The 27,383-nt window shown below is 34.5% G+C and overlaps 2 protein-coding genes across 2 annotated transcripts in view; both read right to left on the bottom strand.

Annotated features, from left to right (window-relative positions):
- Positions 1–22,282, bottom strand: part of LOC146531618 (axin-like) — a 72,449-nt gene extending 50,167 nt beyond the window's left edge. The window contains exon 1 of the mRNA XM_085198736.1: positions 22,043–22,282. The gene's annotated coding sequence lies outside the window, so the exon portion shown is untranslated. The remainder of the gene's footprint in view (positions 1–22,042) is intronic.
- A 2,530-nt stretch (positions 22,283–24,812) lies between these two features.
- The window catches only part of Hel89B (histone acetyltransferase 1), a 28,486-nt gene continuing 25,915 nt past the window's right edge, over positions 24,813–27,383 (bottom strand). The window contains exons 32-35 of the mRNA XM_085198734.1: positions 27,226–27,374; positions 26,795–27,050; positions 26,288–26,463; positions 24,813–26,028 (exon numbers count right to left, since the gene is read on the bottom strand). Coding sequence (XP_085054860.1) covers positions 25,773–26,028; positions 26,288–26,463; positions 26,795–27,050; positions 27,226–27,374 — 837 coding nt within the window. The 3' untranslated portion in view covers positions 24,813–25,772. The remainder of the gene's footprint in view (positions 26,029–26,287; positions 26,464–26,794; positions 27,051–27,225; positions 27,375–27,383) is intronic.

Raw genomic sequence — 27,383 nt, 5'->3', positions numbered from 1 at the left:
CATTGCATGGAAGCCAAAGAAATAGGTTACTGTGTTCCAAATGTACGAGCTAAATTTAATATTGACTGGAGCAATATCTGATAATCAGAGCTAAGAGAACTCCTACACTGAAATAAGCATATTGCTATACTTATAACAAATAAAAACTCAAAGAAGAGAACTCCTACACCGAAATAAGCATATTCCTATACTTATAACAAATAATTTTCTTCTAATCCTTCGCTCACACTAATATTATAAATGTATGTTTCCTTTTCACGCCAAAACTGCTCAATTGATTATCATGAGACTTTGAACACATATTCTTAGAGATATAAGAAAGGACATAGACACATTTTTTTTAAAAAAAAATAATCCTTTGGCATTGATAAAAAATAAGTTTTACAAAGCGAAGCCGCGTTTGAGTCTGTGGTATTAATGCTAATGGGAAAGTTTATGAAAATAGATGTTTGTTCCACTTTCAAGTAAAAATTACTGAACGGATTAAGATAAAACTTTACAGAAATATAGTTTATATATCAGATTAATAAATAAGCTACAGCTTATGTAATAATTTTGTATATTTTAACTATAATATAAAAAGGTTTAAGAAGGTCGTTTGGGTCGCTAGTATAAAATATATTCTTGATGGTTTGGAAAATTGTAAATACGAACATGATCGCCATAAGCTTCTAAAGGTACACGACTAAAATTATATATTTGTATTAAAATTAAACTTAATCTTACAATTTTGTATCATCTATAGCAATCTATAGTACCTACTTATAGGTGACTAGAAGCAGTAGCAAAAAAACATCAATTTAATAAATAATACAGAATTGAACTAACGAACGAACACTAATAAATCTTATTAGTGGAAAGAATAAAGTATGTTAAGTTTTGTTTTCGAAACGACGAAACAGATAACAATAAAATTCAGGGTTCGTCTCCACAGCAAATGGTGGCTGATAACAACAAATGACGATTATTAGTATCACTCTTCAAAAATAACATGTCTCTACATTACACTGATATTTGATATTTTGACAATTTATCAATCCATTCCTAGCAATGTGTAGCGTACTACGTATGCCATTTTATATCTTTTTCCATGACTTTTATAGTCATGAGATCACATTGACAAGTGCTGAAGATGAAGATTTTTTTTATTTCTTCTAGTGATTAGAAGACATAAAAAAGTTATTATCATTAGAAACATGCGCTTGCGCAATTTATATTTTCCAACAAGAACTTTCTCTAAAATAATCCAGTGTAAAGTTATAATATCCGTAAATATGCCACACTTTTCGACAAAACCAGTTACAAGCTGAACATAAAGTACATAAAGCTGTACATGTCTTTCTATGATTTATATTAAAGACAACATTTACATGTTATTCACTATTTCATTAACATGTGCACGTTATATAGTAGTAAGTAAGGCTCGAGGCGCTACGAGCCACGAGCACGTAACAGATTGCCGCTGCCGCTGCCGCCGCCGCTCGCGCTCGCCACACACGCCCGCGCTCCTCATATAATGTCAAAGGGTGAGCGCGCCGCCTCACAAAGCGTAAGTGCAACCACTAAAAGCCAATCCTAAGTTTTATTGATACACATTGTATTGCGACAAAGTCTCCGTCGACGGCGCCCCCCGCCCCCCACCACCTCCCCCACCCCCAGCGCCGCACAAAGACAATATCGCGACGTCAAAGGAGCGCCGTCCCGCGCCCGGCCGCCGCCCGCCCTCGCCCTCCGCCCTCCCGCCTGGAGGAAATGAAAAATTAAATTGTCAACACATTTAATATCTGCGAAAACGTGCGCGGCGTCGCCTTTGAGCGCGCCTCCTTTGCGGCGACGGCTTTGCGTATTAAAATTTCAGCCGTAAAATTGAAATTCTGTTTAAGTTTAATTAGACGTCGCCGGAGTTCGAAGTTGCATTAGATCAGCGGCGCTAATGAGGCCCGCGGTGAGCACACGTCGCGGCTGGGAGGGGGCGCGCGGGGGAGGGTGCACGAGGGAGGGCGGCGCGGGGGAGGGCCGCCTCGCGTTTGATCGGCGCCGCCGCTTTGACAATTATTAAAATTTGCCTCGTACCTCTCGGGTCTCATCTTTTTCCGTCGCCTCGATTACGCCACGGGTTTGTCTCATTAGGGCTTTTGTACAGTATCGCGAGCTCCCCTTTGATGTGAGGCGAGGAGACAGTCCGTCCACCTGCACTTTTATTGTTCCCGCTCGGCCGCGGATTAGCACGCTTCACTTTGAGCTGCCTCGTTTGAGACTGGGGGCCGCGTTCTCCGCTCTCTACTCTCTGCCCTCTGACCGCGGAGACGACCACTGGTCACCAACACTGGCTACAATCAGTTCGTTAATTTGAAATCGGAGCCACCGTGTTTCAGCATGAGTTGTTCAGGTATCGCAGTTCCCGGTGCGCAGTGTTTGCGAGCGAGGGCGGCGCGCGATGAACACTCGACACCCCTTTATTACTTTTGTGCCCTTTGTGCGCGCCATCATCATCGAGCATACGACTCGAATTAAAACTTTACACAGCGATTTGTCACGCCGCGCGTCCATTGAAGCTTCACGTTGACTGCGTCGATACAGAAAAACAAAGCCATTAGTGTTGCACGAGATACGTTAATTAAAATTGTTGTTTTATAGACAAGATAAATAAAACCTTAAAAAAAACACCAGCTTCACACTGTATCTCTCACACGGCAGGGTAGGCAGAGGGAACCTAATGTTAAGACACCGCTCCCCACTTTCTGCTGATTTTCGAGGCATTTCAAGTTGAGTGGCGGAACTCAACGCCGAGCCTTAGCGTCAGAGCAAAGAAATGAAAATATTAATTCATTCCCACAAAAAATATATTAGGGTAATAGTCACCTGCCATAGATAACTCCGATTATTCGGACATGGGAACCCTAAGCACACACATAACACATATCAAGTCCAGACCTTCCTTGCGTACAAATAAAAAATTAAAAAAAACAACTACCCTACAAAAGAGTCCACGGACATCATTATATACAAGCATTAATTACTAAACAAATACACCTTGTATGCGCATACTTGGAGCGGCGCTCACAAAGGCATGGCAATTCTAGTCGAGTTATCACAGACTACGTGTAATAAGAGAACAGAGAACAGAATCTTCGCGTTTTTAAATAAAAACCGGGGTTCAGAGGAACACAGAGGGATAAAAGAGAATATTCCTGTTTGTATTAGTAGGTAAAATAAACGCGACATTCGTCGGTACACAGCGGTGCCTTTGTGTCGCTTAGTCGCCGAGGATCCCGACCGAACGCACTCATTGTAGGAAATGGAAATGATGGCCTCGACAAATGAATAATACTAGATATATTAAGATATGCATACGTACATCGTAAAACAATAAATAGGGGTAGGCCCGTTGTTGACTGTTTTTTTTTAAATATAACAACTTTCTAAAAGTTGTCACAACTACGAAGTATCTAACATATTGTATAATATAAACAAATTAACTGATTACAAAACCTCTCAAAATTAATTGATTACAATTAAAATCTTACGGAAAAGGCTATTAGTCCCTGTGCGAACGGTAGCTCTACATTTCGTAGGGTCAACGATTTTGTAGGTATAAAATACGTTTAATTAATTTACTCAAATTAGTTTTTTTAGCTTCACGCCGTATATAATACATTGCAGTGTAGCACAGTGTTACGTCACTCCGTTTGCCATTCAGAGAATTCAATTCCTCACTTTCAATTCAATTCATTGGAGGTATTGCATGTTGAGTTCGGTCTAGCAAAAAAATAATGTTGAAATGAACCCACAACTGTCAAGTAGACAGACGCTTCGCACGCTTGTGCCCCTGCGTAAAGACGGCTCCCTCAAATTAGAATTAAACCAAAAGCTCCGGCGGCGGGACGCCTGTTGCCCTAATGCCATAAATGTCATTGTCATTAACTATAATTAATATAGTTAATTATTAGCTTCAAATGTAATATTTAAACTGACTGACCAATATCTAAAATATATCTTTATTTAACAAATAAACTACTTAATATATATATTAAACAGCACCCACAAAATCCCATCATACATTATTAGCCGTTTGATCTTCCAAAGTGCATCAAAAAGTCACATCGCGACACCCATACCGCCTTCTCTTCAGAAGGTATGTGGAAGTGTGAAAAAAGTTTACCATCAAAAGCGCGACACAACTGTGCTATACACTACGTCAGTACAAGCGCCCTTTAGACAACAGCCCCTTTGTCATACATATGGGGGGTTCTTTAGACACACCTTCACACCATTGCTTGCTACAGTGAAAATAGCTGATGGATTAAATGAACGCAAATTGCCCTCGAGTGATTGAAATAGCTATGTATTACAAATTAGGTAATTATCGCTAGATACAAATATTTTATTATTTGTTGTAATCTATACAGATAATAAAATTTTAACTCACTCTCTGTATTTGAAAGACATAATATGAGAAAATCTATTAATAGAAGCATTTATTAATGTAATAGTAGAACCCAAAACAAAAATTTATCTGTTTGGGCATTTGTTCACGCTATTCTCAGAAACGGCTGGCGATTGATAAATGCAGTTTTCACAGTGTTAGTTTTGTTTCAATCCGTTCTTAAATAAAAAACTATATCAACGTAAAGAAATAAATTGGCTGAAACTTAACCTATCAATATTATATTTAAAATGATAACATTATTAAATCACGAAAGTGAATCAGATAAGAAAATAAATAATTGTGTAGTACAAGCGGGCGAAGCCGCGAGCAGGTCGCTAGTAAAATAATATATGTCTTAACGCAATGCCACAAAAGAAAAAAAAAACGACCACTCTCCCGACGTATTCAAATATGAATACATCTTCTTCATCGTTTTCTCTTCCACAAACAGTAATAAAGCCTCCATGAGCGCGACATTTGATTGTCCCGGGCTCGGTGCGGGGTCGCGGTTCAGATTGAAATAGTAATTTGGGCGGGAACTGCACTCCGCGACGTTAAGTAAATTCACTTCGATCCACCGCTATGTGGCTGGCGAGAAGAATAGAAAAACGCTACTGAGAATATATAGAAATATTTTTTTTTTATATAAAAACTAACGGGTGGTTCTCATAATATTAGATAATGATTTTTGAAATTCTAAGAAGTCGTTAACTGCTTATCATCGCACAGAAGCTAATTGAAAAAAAAACAGAAAAATAAGATAGTAATTGTAAGTGCAAAAAGTTGGAGTAAAAGTTTTATAAAAATATAGGAAAATACGCAGTTTCCGATTAGATCTTTTGAATCGTATTTGAAATGTAATTATCCACAAGTAAAAGCCTGATAAGTTAACCACAAACGAGACGAATTCTAGAGCGATCTAAGTCTTTGAGAGATTTCATTTTCAGAGCTTAAATAAAGATTTTGCTTAAGTGTATTTAGTACAATTTATTTATTTTCAAGTACCTATAGGGTACTTTCCGTGGACTAACAATTATGAAATTTGGCACAAAGTAAGAATTCATACAAATAATGTAAACACGACATTTCCTTACTAAATAATTACATACCTAATTCTCTCCTTTAAAAACGCAGACCAAAACAAAAAAAACATAATACCTATTTTAAAACAAAATACCAAAAAATCTTCAAGAAATTTCCAGCTCCACCGCTATACAGACAGGTCCACCACCACTAGGAGTACATTTTTCTATTCAGCAGCATCGGCAGGCAGATGTTTCTCACGGATTGAATAGTCAATGCGATAAATTCGGTTTGAGGCAGACGGCGAGAGGCAGAACGCCAGCAATCTACATAATGCACGAGGCGGGCGGGGAGGGGGGGTAGGCGGGATGCCGCTAAATTGCATTGTTACCTACATTAGATCATTTTGGAGGATTCGTTCTTACGATTGCTATAAAGTTGAGTGTTGGCCTTTTGTGGTTAATTGATAGTCTCAAAATTTAATAAAAAAAATAAAATTAATTAAATCCGCTTCACGCTATATCCCGCACACGTCAGGGTAGACAGAGGGAACTTAGTGTTGAGACACTCCGCTCTCGATTTTTCATTTAATTTCATTCGCTGCAACTCTGCGCTTTACCTTGACAGTAAAGCGAAGAAATATTAAATACTTAATTTCCCCGATTGGGAATCGCACCCACAACCTGTCGCGACTCTTGTGCGCCTGCACCACGACTAGCCCTTTTAAAAACTTGCAATTTTTAAAACTCACTATACAAAGAGTAATAATTCGATTTTAAATGAATTCTTAAACAAAACAAAAAAATATGAGTCCAATTATATCACTAAGAACAGTTATAAGCTCAGTAAAAACAACCACCCAGCACGCACCACGAACGACATTCTCGACAATCCACAATTTTAATTACGAACGACGAATAATAAAATTACATACAAAAAAGTACACAACGTAAAAGATTTCTTTAAAGTAAAATAAAACTAAAATGAATATAATTCTCCTTACACCTATTTAAATATTCCTTTCGACGAGTTAATACGAGCTAATTTGTAGATACTGAAGTCATATAAAGAGGAAGCTGATATCACTTCCTCACACCCTTCTCCTGATACCTATTCCTAAGACACTCCGTTCCCTATTTTCCGCCGTATTCTGGAGCGGAATTCAACGCCGCGTTTTACCTTGACACTAAAGCGGAGAAATGAAAATATTTAATAGTCCATTTCCCAGAGTAGGAATCGAACCCACAACATGTCGCGATTTCCCGCCTGCTTGTGCCTCTGCGCTACGACTGACCTGCTTTTTAAAAACCTGCAATTTTTTATTTAATAAAAAAATGAAACCTGCGAAATTGAATTTTGAAATAATTGACAATGAATTACCACGTTTATTATAAAAAAATATATTTAATTTATCTCTTAAAGATAACAAACAACACTAAAATACAAAAAATAAGTTAACTCGATTTCCAAATCGAAAAAACAGATTTAATTCACAAACAAAAATAAAAATAAATACAATTCCCGTTAGACCTATTTAGATATTCCTCGGAGTCAACACGAGCTAATTTGTAGATACTGAAAAGTCATATAAAGAGGAAGCCGACACCACCTCCTATTCCTCACACCCCCTCTCCTGATAGGCAAAGCAAGTCAAAAGGCTCACTTAACCTTAGCGAAACTCAATAACTTTCACTTTAAATAATAAATTCTCCTTTGAGACGAGCCGAACACAACTGGTTCAGGGTTGTGATGTTTAAATGAATACATTACCGGTCTGTCTTTAAGTTGCACGAAGTACTGAGGCCAATTAAAATTTACTGCTCAATAAATCTTTGGTCGGTCGTTGTTATATTTATATTGTTCATATTAATAATTTTCTTTCACATTATTATTTCTATGAAAACCGTATATTTTTCTGTATTTATATCCATTATAAATACAGAATTTGTCATTTGCAAAACCAGCCATTTTTTGTCCACTGCATCTAGCAGTTGACCGACAACCTAGGGAAGGTTGGCGGGAAGCGGACGGATCCGAAGAGCTGAGGATCGAGTGTGGTGGCGAGAATTGTGGAAAGCCTATGTGGAATTAGTAGAGCGAGTATTTTTTTTCCAGCTTAACGCTGCATTTCACATATAGCAGGGTTGGGGAGATGAAACCTAGTGTTAAGACACTCCGTTCTGACGGAACTCAACGCCGCGCTTTTGCCTTTGTACCAGAGAGAAAAACATTAAAATATTTATAAAAAAATTCACTCTCCCGAATGGGGAACGAACCCACAACCGTCGCGTTGCAGTCACACGCTTGTAACCCTGTGAATTAGATATTAAAATACAATACGCTTTATAGATCTTTACGAAACATCCTATATATTTCAGAGCGAAGGTAAATCTGACAGCCCTATAATGTTCAAAATTGGTGATATCGGAGAGGCGGTGGAATCCTCGTAATACAAAGAATTGATTGTGGAACACAGACAAAAGCCTCATTGCGCCTTTATTAATTTCGCTCTTTCTGGATGATATTATTATAAAACCATATTAATATTTAACACATTGTTGGTTTCGGTGGGGTCTGCAAATAACTTTGTTTTAAAAATACAACCAGCCAAGTGCGAGTCGGACTCGCACACAAAGGGTTCCGTAACATTATCTTTAAAAACGGCAATCATGCATGTTGTATGGGAGTCCACTTAATTATTTTATTTTATTTTGTTTTTTAGGATTTGCTGTAAATAATGGCAAAAGAAATTCACCATTTGTAAATATTTCAACCGTCTAACCATGACGAGATACAACATGGTGACAAATTGACAGTTTTAACAATAGAGTTCCGTTTTACCCTTTGGACACGGAACCCTAATAAAACTTTGCAAAGTTTTAAAAGCTTCTGCACCAGCGCTCTAATACAAAGTTATCGTTGACATGTTCAGACGGAGTTAGCCAAGTTTCAATACGGCGAATGACAATAACTTGAACACAGTAAGCCACAGTTTGACGCAGCTTCACCTGACATCAGAGTGGATAGCTACTCCATCCAGTACCTATAGTTGGACAACAGCGCTAATGGAGTTCAACGGTTAATTTGCTTGGCCGGCGGTTTGTTCATAATTAGTTTAATATTCGTCCCACAAAGAGCTCGAGCCGCGCCCGCGCCGCGCGCCACGCGGCCCGCTATAGAATTAACTAAAATTGCATTGTCAACGAGAATTGTTGCTAAAGTTGTGTTTACTTTGGTCAAATAATCAAATAAATTATAACTCACTCAGGCCAGTGGTGGCGCCGGTGCTAATTGTGACTGTAAACGTGACAGGTTGTGGGGTTCAAATCCCCCTCGAGGAAATTAAATATTTCATATTTTCAGTGCCGAGGCAAAGCGCGGCGTTGAATTCCGACAAACAACACGCAATACCTCAAAATTTGAGCGGAAAACGGGCAACGGAGTGTCATAACACTAGGTTCCTAAGTGCTCCTGCTACTAGTGTGAAAGCCGCTAGAAAAAAAAATTATGTTAATTATGTAACGTTTTGTAAATTATAATAAATCCAAATAAAAAAAATGTATTTAGCAAGTGAAAAAAAAAAAGTCGTTTTCAACACAAAGCGATACGACAAACGCAATTCCGACCAAGCACAACACCAATCCAAGAAGGTCTGACATTTCAATCAGCACTCTCAAGAGGCAGACACCGGCGTGACACAAGAATCTATAACAATAATCGATATCAGACACCAGCACTGGCGGCTGCCGGCTCTCGTTCTGATCTTGTGGCAAACAAAGACCGCCGTCAAAGCCTCTGTGTAAAAAGGAATCCAGTGATAGAGGTAGTCGACAATGGGTTGAGCTTTTTGCAATTTATGAGCGGTAGCGGGTATCAAATAATAAATATACAAAAAAACAATAGTGGCGCCTATTTTTTGACTCCCTTTCTAACTTATACAGAAATAATTTTCATGGTTGATATTAGCATGGGCGTATTTAAGACATTTTCCGGGGTCTGCTCTGGGCTTAAGCTTTGAACAGATTTGTTCATATAAACATAGCGTTCACGTAATTTTTTTATTAGTAAAATTTGTAGGGTAGGAATATTTTGGGGTGATCCCAGACCACTTAGCCCCATCTATTCCTAAGTCCTAATCTGGAGTGGGCACGGCTCAGCTGGCCCCCCTCTTGCTATGCCCATGGTTGGCCATAAGATGTTAATATCTTCCCGCTACCGCTTATACGTAAAATCACACGTATTCGCGCAGTGAGGTGGGCTTCCGGAGTCGCTTTGTGGCGCTGATACCGAGCCGCCGATAAATATTGTGGCGAGCTTCACTGCCTACCGACCGCCCGCCCGCCCGTACCGCCCGTACCGCCCGCCTTCTATCTACCGGTGCTGCGATACGTTTCATATTTTCAAATTACTAAACAAATAGTATGTTTTGTATAGAAAATATTTTAGAAATATTGAAAGTGGTTTTTGAACATTGATTACGTCATCATAATTGATCTATCTATAGTTAGACCTAACAAGCTATCCTACTAGTTTACTATATTATTTATTATTATTAATAATAATTATGTTTATTTTAAAAACGCATATTTGACGTGTAAAGGATAAATTTGGAGTACAATACCAAAATAATAAGAAATGTAGTAACTTTGTTTATAAATTTCAAATGTGTGTGTGTGTGTGTGTGTGTGTGTGTGTGTGTGCATTGCATAAGAATAAATGTACCTACCTAATATGAACAATAAAAGAAACATAAAAATTTTTATTCGTCGTTTATTTTAATTTGAAATGCTAAATTAATTATAATTATCCTTAGTACGAGCATATCTTATAGACATATCTACTATACAAAGATGGAAGCAGTATCAATATGTCCCACCCACCAAAAAGCAAACAAACAAACTAAAGCACAGCAATATCAAATCTGGCATTACAACCAGCAAAGGGATCCAAGTGCGAAGTTCCTTGGTGTCGTCCCAACTCAAACATCATAAATCGGGTGCGGTGCCCGCGTGTAAACACAATCGTAATGCCGTCAAACGTTGGCCCAACCACGACCAGCTAGAACAGCCAACATGGAGGCTTGTTCAGGATCCCCTATTTACACGTATTGGTGTTTATTTGTCGATACGTTTGTAGTACGTTGGCCCAATGTGTGGAACTAGCGTTATGATCTAACGTGTGTCGTGAGGCAGCCTTTGACGGAAACCTCAAAGCGCTTTGGGCGCTGACGTCATCCGCGCTTGATAAACTCGTTTTTGCCACTTTTGTTTGTTCATTTTCAACGCGCAGGTATTTATTTGATGTCTCCGTCTATATTCTATACATATAACGATTTTATTTATATTGTCTCTTGTTTTATATGGTTGAAATATAAAAAAATATATATACCAAGAAGCTACATACTAGAATATATCTAAGAGATTTGAATTTAACGATAGCCTTTTTTTTTTAAATTTAAAACTACACTTGCATTACGATTTTTTAAAAAAAGTCTTTAGACAAAACAATAATCTACGTAAAATTAACAAATTTTCTAATAATAAACCGTCCTTAACCGACCCAAAATATATAAGTAATGCAAATAGTGTGCAATAACGTTCCAAAGCAAACACAATATTGCAGCATTCATCTCATAAACACGCGCCGGCGACAAAGCAGACAAGATCTTAGATAATATAGAGACGCGCTGGTGTGTCGAGATCACTGCGCAGGGCTGCTAACCGGAAACGAGTTAACATGCTAGTATAAGGTAATAATACTTTTTAAAAAATTGTACGTAGCGGGATTTGAACCTGCGCTTCTTGCATTGGATGGTTTTCTAGACGATACGTTAAAATTTTTATATGTTTTCTAGAGGGTATTTTTCTTTCCTGAATGTGGAGTGACACTTTGAAATGTAAAAAAAAGTGTAAAGTTAATTTATCAATATAAACATAGAAAAAAGTGCAACTCACCTATGTCTGTATATGGAAGATGTATGAGAAAATCTATTATTGGAGGCATTTATTAATGTAATAGAATCCAAAACATTTATTTTTAATTTTTTTGTCTGTTTGTCTGTGCTTTTGTTCATGTAAATCTCAGAAACTGATTTAGATACAGCGTGCAATACACACGGGCGAAGCCGCTAGTGGTAGTTAAGTAAATATTTAGCTAAACTAGATATTCAATTTATAGTTTCAAATAGATATTAATAAAATATCACATATAGGTACACCAAAACATAAAATAATTACAAATTCATCGAAATAGTATAAAACGTGGTAATCACCATTCTTGAGACCAATCGTGGCGCAGGGGCACAAGTGTGTGGATTCGATTCCCAGTCGAGGAAATGAAATATTAATGAAATTTATATTTTCATTTCTTCGTTCTGCAAAAGCGGCAGCAGAAAATATTTAAGGGAGTAGAGATCTTAACACTTTGCCTACCCTGCTGTGTGCGGGATACAGCGTGACGCTAATTTTATTTTTTTTAATATTATACTACATTAATTAGAATTTTCAAATATAATCACTGAGCCGCGAAACACAGTCAACCCTATACACTGGCGGCGCGCCTTTGATCTGCCGCCGCTCTCACGCCTTCCGCGGCCGTGATTGATTTCGCTACATTCGCACTTAATGTGAAGGAACATGACATGCCACTATGTATGACATGCTCAAGGTATCCAATACTGTTGACAGTATTTGTGGAATTCATTGATAAAAAAAAATATCAGCTTCACGCTGTATCCCGCACACAGCATGGTAGGCAGAGGGAACCTAATAAATTAATTGATTTACGGATGATTTTTAAAATAACGATAAATGGTACTATTCATTTTATATGGCACTTTTAATTAAACTTTCTTTTATCGTGAATTTCAATTGTAGCATTGAATTCATTGAGAGCTTGTACAGAAAACAATAATTTGTTATTTTACTATAATTAATTATATTTAATTAATAATTAAATAAATAGAAAATGGATGATATATTGTATAGCTCGCCGGTAATGCATTTTCATGATTTTGAAGAATATTTTAATTTCCTCTGCGCAACGTTGGGTTCCGCCACTTGGAATGCTTCTAGAATTTGACCGAAAATATAGAAGTATCCTAACGGGTACGAGGAGTCTTATCACTAGGTGCCCAGGTTCCCTATGCCTTCTCTACAATGTGCAGGATACAGAATGAAACTATAATTTAAACCAATAAGCCACTACAACTAACGTAAAAACTAACGCTAAGAATTTCTATTTAACAATATTTATTTATAAATATTGAATCGTTCACAAAACGACTCGTTTCAAAAATATATACCTACACAAAGTAGGTCGAAAGGTAAACAAAAACAATCTCTGAAGAAAGTTCCTTTTAAAATTTCATTTCGAAGCAAAAAATTAAAGGAGAAAAATCCGACAAAACTGTTTACGGAAGACGAAAAAACAAATTTAGCAACGTTCACACGCTGGAGCGGCGCGTTCACTTACTTACCTTATTGTAGTGATGTAACCTGTGAGAGGAACCCAAAAAAAAAAAAAACCAACAAGTCCATAACCGACCGACCGAGGTGCGAAACGCCGATCCTAGCGTGAAATTGTACAAATAAATAGCGGTAAAGATAACAAATTACGTGGAAATTGCTAATGATGAGAGGAGCGGGGGCCCGCGGGCGGTGCATTAAGCCGCCGGCAAACATCAAAGGGCCCTTTGACCGAGCCGACACTCCCACTACGCCCCGCGAGCTACTAAAGGTGTGTCACACTGATGGAAATGTTATGTTTTTTTAATTTATTTTTTTTAAAAACAACATTTTCATGATTGTGACATGTTCATCCTCCAACGAGCGTAAAGATAAGAGTGATAATATTTACATCATAAAAAAAAACTATTAGCAAGTGTGTTATTTTAAAATTAATTATAAGAATAACTTAACAACTAAAATGCAAATTTTACTGATTTTTTTTTAATTACTAAAAAAAATGGTTTTTTTTTACAACCACATCACATCCTGTACCAACAACGTGGCCCCCCCATCCCCAGAGTGATATACCAATTAATCAATGACTCCCGTATTTGGTCGACGTCGCGCCTTCCGGGCTTCGCTTTGTAAGTTTTTGTGCGATAGTGATTTAGTGGGGCTTAATAAAGTTTCGTTTGAAAGAAGGCATAAGTCGTATCCGATTAGCCCCTTTGATGTGCTAGTAGACAGATGAATCATATTTTATATGTTATATTAAATTGTTATAAAATTTAAATAAAAAAAATCTGATTCACGCTGTATCCCGCCCACAGCAGAGTAGGCAGAGGGAACCTAGTGTTAAAGACACTCCGTTCCTTATTTTCCGCTGAATTTTAGAGGCATTGCCTGTTGGCGGCGAAACTCAACGCCGCAATTAAAATAAAATTTTTATTTATAAACTAATCTCTATAAAAGCAACATCAAATAACCTAACTTTAAATAAATAAATAAACATACATTTATTAACATACAAAAATATTAAATATAAAGCGAAAAGAAAATAATCTTTCACTATATAGTGGCACCGTGATGGATTTGTGGCAGTAACCAATGTCGCGAGGCTGAGAGGCTCGTTATCGCGCTCTCCGACACCTCCTCACACATAGCCCCGGCACTCTAACGATACACTCGAGTGTCGGGACTTTCGGGCCGCACGCGTGCTTTTTCATCAAATTGGATCTTCCTATTTTAAAGTTACTCGGAAAATTTCACCAAATTTTACATGTTGACAAAATATAACTGTAAACTTAGTTAACGTTTACGATAAACGTTTACACAATACATTTATCAATAGTATAGTTTTCTTATTTTTATTAATACTCTATTAAATTAATAGCTTTAAAAGACACGATATTTTAACGGACCCAAATTTTAATTATTTAATAACATGAATAAGAATATTTCTCTGTAGATAAAAGTATGATAATAACTATCAGCGTATAGTAAGTAATACATGACTGTTAGCGCCATAGCCTATGGTATGTCACCTATTTTGCCTGAATAATTGAAGAATCCTAACTCATTACATTGCTTAAGGAAAAGAATGCGCTTATACTCTTATAATTTAAATTATAACTAATTTTACTAGCTAATGAGGTCGTGGATTCGATTCCGAGGAAATAAAATATTTAATATTTTAATTTCTTCGCTCTGGTATCAAGGCAATGCGCAGCGTTGAGTTCCTCCAATCAACACGCAATGTCCCCAGAGTTTCGCGGAATATTCGGGAGCAGAGTTAATACTCTCCTCCCTCTAAAAAGAAACAACTAATTCCACATTGTAATTCGCATCTATAATGTAAAGTAATACTCTACAAGCATCTATAACGGATAAATCACCGCCATCGCAACGTCGCGAGGCTGAGAGGCTCGTTATCGTGGCGCATCTGACACTAGCATCTGATGTTGTATTGGACGCGCTCATTAAATTTAGGATACCGGTGACAGAGTTTAAACGAAAACTACTCTATACTTGGAATTACGCAATACGCATTTGTATTTGAAATATTGTATCGATTTATTACATTTTACTTATTAGTTTGGACATACAATAGTTTTTATATTTGTAAGTATTTACAAAATAAAACCGGTCAAATGCGAGTCGGACTCGCATACCGAGGGTTCTGCACAAATATTATAATTTATGAAAGTTGACGAACGTAACGAATTTCATTAAAAAATGCAGCAAAAACGCTCATATCTTTTGATTGCGTTGCCTTTGAATTTCAGATTGATATATCCATGCGATCTCGAGATAAATGCTCTTGACGATATAGACTATATGGATTCCGTTTTATCCTTTTGAGCTACGGAACCCTAAAAATAAGAAACATCATGCACTTTGGTGATACATTTACAATTTTATTGTATATCTAACTTACAATATACAAATACGTTTTGAAAATACGTCTTAAATTATAATGAAAATAGACAAAAAATTTAATAGTCATTTATTAAACAAATATGTATACTGTCTTCTACAAGTCAAAGTTCATAATTAACAATATAACTAATAAAAAAAACTAAATTAGAATCAAAAGTAAAACACAACTGACATCTTAATTTCCATCTATTAAATTGAATCAAATCATCAAAAGATTCTAAATTCATAACTTGCTTTAGACAAATATTTTTGTTTTTATTATTATTATTATATAACAAAAGTCGTAACTAGGTATTGAGATTTAAAGAGACATTTGATATAATGAAATTTCGTTTGTCTAGAAAGTTGGTAAATTGCTTTAAAACATAATTATATCTCACTACCTACGAAGTGCGGACGATTGAGGTTTCGCCGTTCGAAAATGTATACAAAATATGATAATGTCATAAATAAGTTTATATAACTTATTTAATTTTCAAGATCTACTACGATCAAAGGTTTTTGCAGTATGGTTAACTTGAGATAAGCTTTGAAGACATAAAATAACCATTATTGTGGAAACCTACAAAAAGACTCTTTTCAATACTATGTGAAATGTGAATTTAATATACTTTTTGTTTCAGTTGACGCTGTATCCAGCTGGAGCATGGGGAGGCAGAAGGAATATAGTGTTACAACACTCCATTCTCCGTGTTCTGAATTTTCGAGGTTATGTTGAGTGACGGAATTCAGCACCGCGCTTTTGTCTTGATACCAGAGCAAAGAAATGAAACTATTAACAAATAACAATTCATTTCCCCAAATGAAAATCACATTCACAACGGCCTCCCACGACCTATCCCAACTTCAGTTTAAAACAAGTTTACGCGAATATCTAAAACAATATATAAAAAAATTACTAAACAAAAACAAAGTACCCACTACAATAAAAATAAATATTATAATTGTTATTTCGAATGAAGGAAGATGCTTCTAAAAATTAAACTATTAAATGAACACCCAACAGACGTGTTTATTGGTGTCGTGTAAACGAGATAATTGCATTCTATTGATTGTCAGTTGTTATTATTCAGCCCTTGGCTACACAGGGATCCTAATTATAGATCTTCTCTTGGTATTGTCACTAGCGTACCATCTATACTAATATAATAAAGCGGAAGAGTTTGTTTGTTTGTTTGTTTGTTTGAACGCTAAGATCTCTGGATCTACTGGATCGATGTACTTTGTTTTTGTTTTGTATGAAAGCTGCATTCTTCAGAAGTGCTATAGGCTATATAATATTACATTACACATATGTACTAATAAATTAAAATACTTTCTAATTTGACATGCAATTTATTCTGCCATGTTAATAACAACCGTCGTCGCTACGCGACCGCGTTCGTTACCATTTTGATATTCATCCTTATGAAAATAAATATAATAGTCACTTTTAGAATTTCATCTAGATTGAAGCAAGCAGGCGTAGCCGCGTCCGGGTCCGCTAGTTATAGTATAAAACTTAAAATCAAATTAGCTTCACGCTGCATCCCGCACTCAGCAAGCTAGGCAGAGGAAACCTAGTATTAACACACACCGTCTACTACACCTACACCTACTACACCTACTTTTGGCCGAATTCTAGACACTCAGGAAGGGCGAAACTCAACGCCACATTTCGCCTCGTCACCAGATCTCGATCAGAATCGAACCCACAACCTGTCGCGATTACAATCGCACAGCTATCCCCCAGCGCCACGACTGGCCTCCATACAAAACATGTTTATTATAAATTCCGTCTGTTTCTGTCAAGTTGGTAATCAACTACTACTTCATATTATATGGTAATTATTCAAACGTATTCAATATTATAGGTGAGTCAATTTGCAGATTAGGAATATCCATCCATTACCGCTGACGTGCGCAATGTGGTTTGAGAACAAAAATTTTATGAATTGACTCTGCCATTTTAAATATATTTTTTCGTAATACTGCCATTTGTGGTGGAGCATTTAATAACTTATCTGGTGATTTTTTTCTTTCTGCTTCACGCTGTTTCCTGCATGTTGCAGGGTAGGGAGGCAGTGAGCCTGGTGTTAAGCTTCTCAGTTTCGATAGAATTTTGAAGGCATTACGTGTTGAATGGCGGATCTCAACATACCGCTAGAACCCATAACTTGTCGTGTATACAGCCCCACGTTGTGCCTCTGGCCTCAATAAATAATAAATATTTATTATATTTATATATTGTACTGACATGTTAATTAATATAAATCACAGACATTATGCACACATCGTATATATATATAATCGACTCATCAGTCATTACGGTACAGTACGCTCAACAAGTCGTGGCCACCCTGAACGATTCTCCTTGCTTTTGAATAATTTTCGCACCGAATGAACGTTGCGCAAAACTTCAAAAAACCTAACTTCACAACGGCCACGACTCCTTAACCGCACTGTAACGAAACAGTAACGGCGCCCAAGCTGGGGGCTAGGGCTGGCAAATTGGCTTCACAATTAATGGGCACCTGCCGCTACTAATCGACCGGATAGTATTAAATGAACGGACCGCACTAATTGCCCAGTAAGACAAAGGGGGCAAACACTAGCCTTTGAGATCGATGTCTAGTGTCACTTGAGGCGTAGGCGGGTGTATCTCTATGTTGTAGCTGCAGGATACACTTACACATGGAGTGGAGGAGAAATGTGGGCAATTGTAGATATGTGATTGTTAAACGTGGATTGGAGGCAAGAGGCTTGTTTGTGAGAATGGGTCTTGCGCTATACTACAGCAAAACATGTTGTGATTATTGATGTTTAATTAATTTATTAATTTCTTAGCTATAAAAACTCTGGGAAGAACGTAGAGTTTAGGAACACACAATGCCTTCAGAATTCGGCCGAAACTGAGAAGCGGAGTGCCTCGACACTAGGCTCCGTCCCTACCTATCCTGTTACATACGAGATACAGCGTGTAGCTGTAGCTGAAAGAAAATTGATTAAGTAGTATTTTTTTATATTTACTCTATAAATATATTATAAGTAGAACATGTCGTAAAAAGCCCGCATTTACCTATTACGAAGATGCATTAACAAAATTCTTTTCTGAGACATTAGAGAAACTTTTCGTGTTTACCTCGGCAGCGATGAAAGAGTTCAAAACTTGATGAAGAACGCGATCCCTCCGCCCGCATATCGGAGTCTCACCAACTTTTATATTAGAGGATTGGGAAAAATTCATAGCGAATAACCAACTGAGGCCGTTGTGGCGTAAGGGCACAAGGGTGTGACTGTAACGCGACGGTCGTGGGTTCGATCCCCACTCAAGGGAATGAATTATTATTTCTTAATATTTTCATTTCATCGGTTTGGCACCAAAGCAAACGCCCTTTGCGCTTTTGATTTGAGTTCCGCCACTCAACACGCAATGCCTAGAAAAGTTCGGCGGAAAATGGGGAACAGAACCGAGTGTCTGAACACTAGGTTCCCTCTTCCTACCCTGCTGTATGCGGGATACAACCTGGATCTGATTTATTTGAATAACCAACATAAACTTGAAAACACATTTTTTTCACCTGCGTAATTCTTTTGCGCCAGTGTAACTAAAAGCTTTCGGCTACTACATTACGTAAACTATTTGGCTAACGAGTTTGTTTGTCGCTGGTGCATAATGCGAGAGTGGTCTTTGGATCCAGAATAACATTTCTATACGATTTTGAGTTCCCTGTTAATTTAATCATCTGATAATTAATTACTTGTTGTGTCCAGTTCCAGAATTCACGCATATACTGCAATGCCATGAGCGTGGGCATATGAATAGGGGAAGTCGGGTAGTCTGCGCCCACTCCAGAAATTTTATTAGCAAGAAATTAAAAAAAAAACAACATTTACATAAACATGTGTTCAAAGCTAAATTTCTAGATTCGCTCTTGGCCATGATCTATCTTCTTATTTACTAGCTCTAAATAACTATTAAATAAGACGATTCATTTTGAATTCATGTCATTCTCGTGCTATACTATATTTGTTCTATATTGTTACTAATATACATAAATTTAAAGTAAATAAATCAAAAATATCTAAAAACACTTAAAAAGTTGACAATGATTTACAATGTAATCGATAATGGGAATTCCAGACATTAAATTTTATAATCGATTTTTTTAAAGAAAAAATGGATTAAAAATAATTCTCTCAAAACGAAGAGAAAGGTATTTTTTTAAATTATCCTCTAATATTTTTAACATAATATAAAACTTCGCACACACGAACTTGGGAAGCCAGACACGATAATTCTTGCATTGCGAAAAAAAAAGCCGGCAGGACAGTAAGTCCCACTTAGACGACAAAGCCATGAGTCCTACTCTGTGATCGTCCCCTTTGCAATCCGACTCCTTTTGTCTCATTATTGAAACGTCCTAACTGTTTGTCTGCGGGCTTTAATTATTTTTCTCGCATATTGTTTGAAATTTAAGTGTTATTGTTTGAAAATAAGCTATTACTAGATTTTTTCAACTCAGTCAAAAAGCAAAGTGGTGAAAGCAATAATTAAAAAAAACAAACTTTTTAAAAACTATTTTTAATTCTATAAAGCATACACAATGTAAAAATTGACAATTAATCGTTAATTACTACAGTAATCAAAGAGTACTCAACACTAGAGCGAAGAAATGAAAATATTAAATAATTAATGTCTTCGAGTGGGAATCGAACCTGTCGTGTTTACAGTCACACGCTAGTGCTGCTGCACCACGACTGACATCTGACCTCTAATGTAAGACCTCTTATTATAATAAATAGGATTCATCGAAAAAAAATTGCAAGATACCTAATATGAATATTTGGAACAAATAACGATTTCGTACAACACGACTCATCTATAATAAAACAAAAATAATTAATCTTTAATTAACGTATGCAAACACCACATAAGGTGTGACAACTTACAATACAATAAACTTTGTAGTATAACAATATGGTATATTATTTTTAAATATATATCATATATATGGTGATATGTCGGTTAGGTCGTTTGTGGCGCGCGGCGGCGGTATTAGCGCAATGTCGCATCTTCAGAGGGCGGCGAGATCAAAGGATAGAGGTACACAGCAACCGCTCCCATTGATGTCGCGCACAAAGGGAATTGATTGTTGCAAACCTCTTTTTTTTTAGAAAAAACTAGATAGATATAAAGAGAAAGGATCGATCTCGCATCTGCCTTTTTATTAGCGTTTCTCTTTGAAGCATTGATTATGATTTTATGCAAATCTTTATAATTTGAGTTTTCAGCTAATAACTTAATATACATTTGAGTATAAAGGTGGTTTATAATGACGTTCAAAATGAAAAAGTGTAATAATAAAATGCAATACATATTAAATTTAAAAGTGCTCCAATTCTAAAATATAATATTCTTTGACATTTTAGTGAGTTTTATAACATTTCTAGCGTTTCATAAAATAGTACAAAGGCCAAAAGAGTCTATGTCAGACTGTTATTTCTATTTACATTTGTTTGAAGCGGTTGAAGATTATTTGCTATCACAATGTCAGATGAAATAAGCAAACAGTGTTCATTCAATGTGACTGGTTTATTTGTAAAATGACTTATTTTTTTAGTTTTAGGAAATATGAGGTTTGAAACGCATAAATAAATAGAGCACATTGAGGTGCAGCGGCACTGGTTCTGAGTGTAAACATGACAGTTCTGGATTCTACTCCCAATTTTGGGGGATGATTTATGTCCATTTCTTCACTCTGGTAACACTGGACAAAGTAAGACATTTAGTTCTGCTACTCAAAACATAATAGCTGGAAAACAAAAAGAAAGTGGGCAATAAAATGCCTTAACAAAAGATTACCTCTGTATATCCTGCTATATAACTATAACTGGAATTAATAAATAGAATAAATAAATAAAATTGCCTAATTTAACTAAAGTAGATAGTCTTTTTGGATATAGTTAAAATGAAAAATATATCCATTTCCATTAATATATATACAAATATTTTTTGTTTTTATATGAAGCAAATACTAGGTACTCAATGATAAAAAAAATTAAAGCAAACTTAGAGAAAAATATTAATGAAATTATTCTTTTTCTAAGATATCATTATATTATTTGCACCTTAAGTTCTTGCCTAAAGGTAAATAACTAAATTTATCACTGAAAAATATATTTAAGAAAATTTGCTAAAATTACCATGATTCTAAAATTTCACTATTTAAAACAATTTAAAGTAGTCATTCATTACAATGTTACTTAATATAAATGTCTTTTTTGTTAATGTTTATTAAGATTTAAAATTTAATTTTATTATATTTTGTATTAATAAAAATTATAAATGTAAGCCTTATGTAGTAAAGTAGATTATTTGTTTGCATTAATACTAGAAGTAACTTTTACCAAGTCAAAGGTAAACAAAGGAGAAAACATAAACATAACAATTTAAGAAATCATATTAAAAATATGATTACATGTTTAGTTAATATAAATGTATAGTATATAGAAACGTCCAAACTTTGAAGCCTTCAGTAGATATTTGAGTAGACAAGACATAACCTTACACAAAATTATTTATAACTATTACCTGCCCCTGCGTTCTCGTAACTCGCGCAAATAAAGATAATTACTAAGTTCAAGAGCGGTGAAACATGCTTTAATGCGTAAAATGTTAATTTTAGAAGTCGTAATCTGGAAATAAGCTTCGGTTTCTTACCTCGTTGACACCTGAATTCTCAACTGATCCCAGAGTTCGTTATAACTTTTTACACTAAACTTTGAACTTTAAATGGGGAACTTTAACACTTAACAATTATTGAACACTTTAAATAACTTTTCCAAATGTTCTTTCACTTATAAACAAACATGAAACAAGAGTTTAATGTTGAAAACAAAAAATTATCCACACACGGTTGACGTCGCTTTCGCCATGGTGTTGATGCACACGAGGGCCATCTAGTGATCGTGAGAGAAACTATTAAGTAACTGAAATTTCTTTTTACGCAGTATTGTCATGACAATGTTATTAGTATAAAGTAATATTAAATTAATAACTATGATATTCAATTTATAATGATAATACATGTAAATATTTTTATTGATATCTGAACAATAAATTAGCTATATAATGAATTTTATATATAGTATAATGAATTTAAGTGAATAAAATTATATGTTTTATAATTCTTTTTTCAAAAAGCAGAGTGCGTTCATTTATATTGTATTTTCGCAATTAGTTAGTTAAGCGTCGTGATTGTTTTAGTTATTTAAATAAAAGTATTTAGTATTTTATTAACACAATTTTTTTTTATAAAAATATATTGCGTCATTTTTAGACATTATTTATTTGTATATAACATCAATAGATGAAGCTCCAATTATTAAATTGCTGTTGCACATAGATTCACTATAATCATCAGATCTAATTAAATGAAACAATATTGTCGACTGTGGTCATTATTATCTCTACAAATATTACAGAGCTATCGTTATATATCTGTTTATTTACATGATTAAGACTAGAAAGAACAATATTATTTATTTATCCTGCAATATTTATCATTGAAAATGTCAACATCCATCTTAAGGTCGATGTGGGTTCGATTCCTATTCAGGGAATGAAATATTTTCATTTCCTCGCTCTGATAACTAGGCAAAGCGCGGCGTTAAGTTTCACCACTCAACATACGTTAAGAAATAAATATCTTTAATAACTTGCTGAAAGTCAATAGGATCTAAACTAAAATTTAAATAAAACACTTCTTTTTTATTTCATATTTATTAATCTTAGTAGTTACATTTAAAATTTTCACATGCCTCAGACATGGTCAATAATGAGAGAAAACAAAACTTTACAACATACAAAAACAGAAACTTATGAAAGTAACAAAGCTCATGAAGCATAAAAAATAATCATTTATTTATCATAACTAATAGCTCAGTTCCTGAAATTTTGAAATTGGTTTCATGGTTTGTTCTTTTGGATAAAATAAGTTTTAACTCTGAAAGTTAAAGTAGATGAAAGAAATTAGATATTTCGATAATACATTATTAAATAAGTTCGTCGTATTTATTGAGCAGGTACTAAATAGCAAACAAAATTAACTATAACAATGACTAAGCGGCGTGACTTTATCTTAAGTTACTAGAGCCCGTGTTTACAAGCCGTTCTCAACGCTGAGATCGATCTTGAGATTCCATCATTAAATTATAATCTATCAATGAAAACGACACCTCAAAATCGATCACAGAGTTGAGATTTCAATACGAGACCAAAACATAAATTATATTTAATATTGAAAAACGTTACACTGAGGTAATTCTTATTAAGGAACTACTATAACTTTATAAGAAAGTTACATCTAAAATATATAATCAAAGAATATTTGTAGCCAATTTGTTTTAAATAAATTTCTTTCGATAGAGCTCTTTTTTAGGATACAATATGTGTCTCAAGTCATATAAGAGTAAAACTTTAAATTAAAAAACAAACAAGTACTTCATACTTAAATATACACCATCAAGAATATAAGTATGACAATGGTTCTGTATATTGTGACAATAATTATTTAAACACACTGACATTCTTAAATATACAGTCAACACTATAAAATAGTATATACCACAAGCAAATTTGGTGTTATTATAAAATACCTATACTAATTACTAAGCTACATATATTTCTTTCAACATAGAAGAATTTGCTATATAACTTATTGAAAAAACTTATGTCTTTCAAGAATATTTTATAGTATTTAAACAGAAAACAAAAAATGGCATTTCAAGACAATTAATTTGTTTTCAAGTCAAAGCCTATCAAAAATGTGAAATAGACAAAAATAACATACATTTTATGTCAATAGGTATATCATTCCTCTTTAATCAAATTTTACAGTATGTATAAAAAAAACAACAATCAGGGTAATGTCTTCAAAAATTTTATAAATACTTCAAGAATTCTTTAAGTTTAACTTTTTAAAGTTGTTTTTCTTTTAAGGTAAGAACTTTAAAAATCAAAACTTCATTTTTAAATGTTTAAGAAAGAATTCTACGATTTTTTCTTCAACACTGTCAGCAGTAATTGACACAAGAAGCGCATTCTTATAATAATAAATATTTATATTAGAGTACAGCAACCTAATTATAGCTTCTAAGATATAAACAATAGTTTAAATATTTATAAGAAGTTCAACTATTATAATATATTTGAGAGAACTCATATTACTGATATAATTGACTATTACTTTCTTAAATCGTATTATTTTTTAAACCTGCCTCTCATCACGTTCAGGTTTTGAGAATCCTTATACACTCTTCTTTTAATCTTTTGTTATTAGTTTTTACAAAAACTATTACGAAAATTAAAAAAAAAACATTTCATTAAGATAAGCATACAATATGAAAGTAAAAATAAAACATACAATAACTAAAAAAATATTTTATGTTAGCATATTTAAATATAAAACGCGATATTTCTACCTTTTAAGAAGATTAATTATGTTGAATGTAATTAACTAATTATAGATCTTATTGAGTTATTGAAGATTTTCATTTTATACTGTTAGAAATCACAGCAACAGCCTCTAGATATTACACTATTTTGAACTTATGTTACTAATTCTTCATATTATACGACATATTTAATGTTTTTAGTGATGATTAATCAAAATAGATATAAAAATAGCAGATATAAAGAATATATGTATGATGTTATTGAAACATCACACTGAAATATACATGTTAAATACTGAAAAATTATAGAAAAATAATTTTACAATCTTGCTGACAAAAATAATTTATCAATATAGAGACGACGACCAAGACCTACCAGAATGACCTTCCGTAATGAGGAAAACGACAGAGAAGAAGATAGGCTATATATTTTTTACTGAAGTAGCCAATAAAATATATATAACTTTTATTTATGCTTACATAAGTTTTAGCAGAAATGTTGCAATGTCCAGTGTTAGAGACACTATTTATACAAAGGAGTGTTATTATTAATAATTTATTATTTTTCCATTGTGTTGCCCCCATCTCTATAAGGAGAAAATTTCTTCTACTATTCAACCAATTTACTGAATTATTTCATTATTGTATTTCTATTCATGCTTATTTTAATAATTATTAAAATTTCAAATATTCTTAATAATAATTTTGCCTCCATCACATGTAAATATGAGATGAGTTAGGGATCTAAGAACACTTTTCATGAATAATTATATTGAACTACAACATTAACATCTGGAACACGTATTAAATTGAAGCAGCAAATTTACTTTACTATTATTATTCTCTATTTATATTGCATACAAATTTCTATATTGAAACATGTAGTCAGTTTGGATTTTTGTAGTGATTCTCATTTTACAATATGAATATATGCTCAATTTTCCGTAGCAGTTTTGCAAAAAAAAAAGTATATCTACTTTATATGTTCAAAATGCTCATGCTTTCATTTTCTTCAGGCACTTAACGAAGTTAGTCATATCGTATTCTTCTTCATATTGTTTGTCGTCCCAAAGGTCTGGTAGGGTTTCTATGAGGGCCTTCGTCCCTGGGGCAGAAGCCTGAGAGGTGGATGGGCCCGGAGTACTCGATAATTGGAATAAGTCTAACAGCTGGTCGGTGCCCATGGTCTCCATTGCTGCGTTCTCGCTACTTATTACTGTGTTTGCCGTCATTAGTTTGAATTTTTGTAGGCTGAAAGTTATAATTTAATATAAGCTATACAGTAAATCTTTACAAATATACATTTTTCTAACACTTAACATTTGTGCCATATTTGAAGTATTATTCTAAAATAGTTTTCTTTTTAAAAAATTTTTGAATGATAAGAAAACTTAATTTTTTTGAATGATAAAATCTCAGTTCTACTATAACAAATACATATTTTGCAAAAATACGTATAATGTTATTTCTTAAAATAAAAACTATAATTAAAAAAATCATATATCCTCACCCCATAATTTTCTCTTCAAGCGTATCTCGAGTAATAAGCCTATACACGTTAACGACTCGTTTCTGTCCTATACGATGCGCCCGGTCCATAGCTTGTAAATCTTTCATTGGATTCCAGTCGTGTTCCACAAATATGACTGTATCTGCGCCGGTTAGATTCAAACCTAGACCTCCCACCTGTGAATAGATTTTGATTTTTAGAAAATAGACATATTATATTATAATTTTAATAACTTTATTACAAAGTTAAAAAAGTAGTTTATGTTTGTTTAGTATAGTAGTATAGTTGCACTAAAGTATTACATAGAATATTTAGTAAAAAAGGGAAACCATTGTAACTAAACATATAAAAATAATAATTTATCACACACACACGCAGGCATGCACGTACGCACGCACGCACGCTCGTATTTATAACTCATATTAAATCTCCATAAAAAGTTAAAAAAATAATTAAATTCTAAAATACAATAACAAAATAAAAGCACAAATAAAAACAAATACTCACAGCGGTAGTAAGCAAAAGTACATCAATAGAAACATCAGTGTTGAATCTAGTCACTATCGAGTGTCTCTGGTGCGGCGGGACACTGCCGTCCAAACGCAAGTAAGTGACCGACGGTAAGTGTTTCTGTAATAAATCTTTCTCCACAATGTCCAACATTTTCTTCAGTTGGCAAAATATTAACGCTCTGTGTTGAGATACGACTGTGCCAGATTCTACTGTAGCGGATGTGCCTATACCGCAGTCTAGAAGGAGTTGTCTGGAAATAAGACAACATTTTATTGTGTTAAAGAAAAAAAATCGAGTAAGAATCGATCCCACAACCTGTCATTTATAGTCGTACGTTTGTGTCGCTTCACCACGACTGTTATTATGTAAATTTATATGTATATTATTCAATAGATAAAGACAGACAATATACAGATATAACTCACTTCAAAGCAGGTAATTTAGCTCCATGTTCAATATCATCCAATGACGAGTTTTGTTGCGCCAATTGGCGCATAACTCTCATTATTTCGGGATGCTCCGGCACGAGAACCAACTTGGGATGATTGCATACATTCTGTAGATAGTGAAGAGCCTGAAAAGA

This window comes from Heliconius melpomene, chromosome 15, assembly GCF_056956725.1.
Source record: "Heliconius melpomene rosina isolate 202511_hmr_F chromosome 15, ASM5695672v1, whole genome shotgun sequence".
Classification (NCBI taxonomy): domain Eukaryota; kingdom Metazoa; phylum Arthropoda; class Insecta; order Lepidoptera; family Nymphalidae; genus Heliconius; species Heliconius melpomene.
Note: the sequence above shows the minus strand (reverse complement) of the source record. Positions and strands in the feature narration are given on the sequence as shown.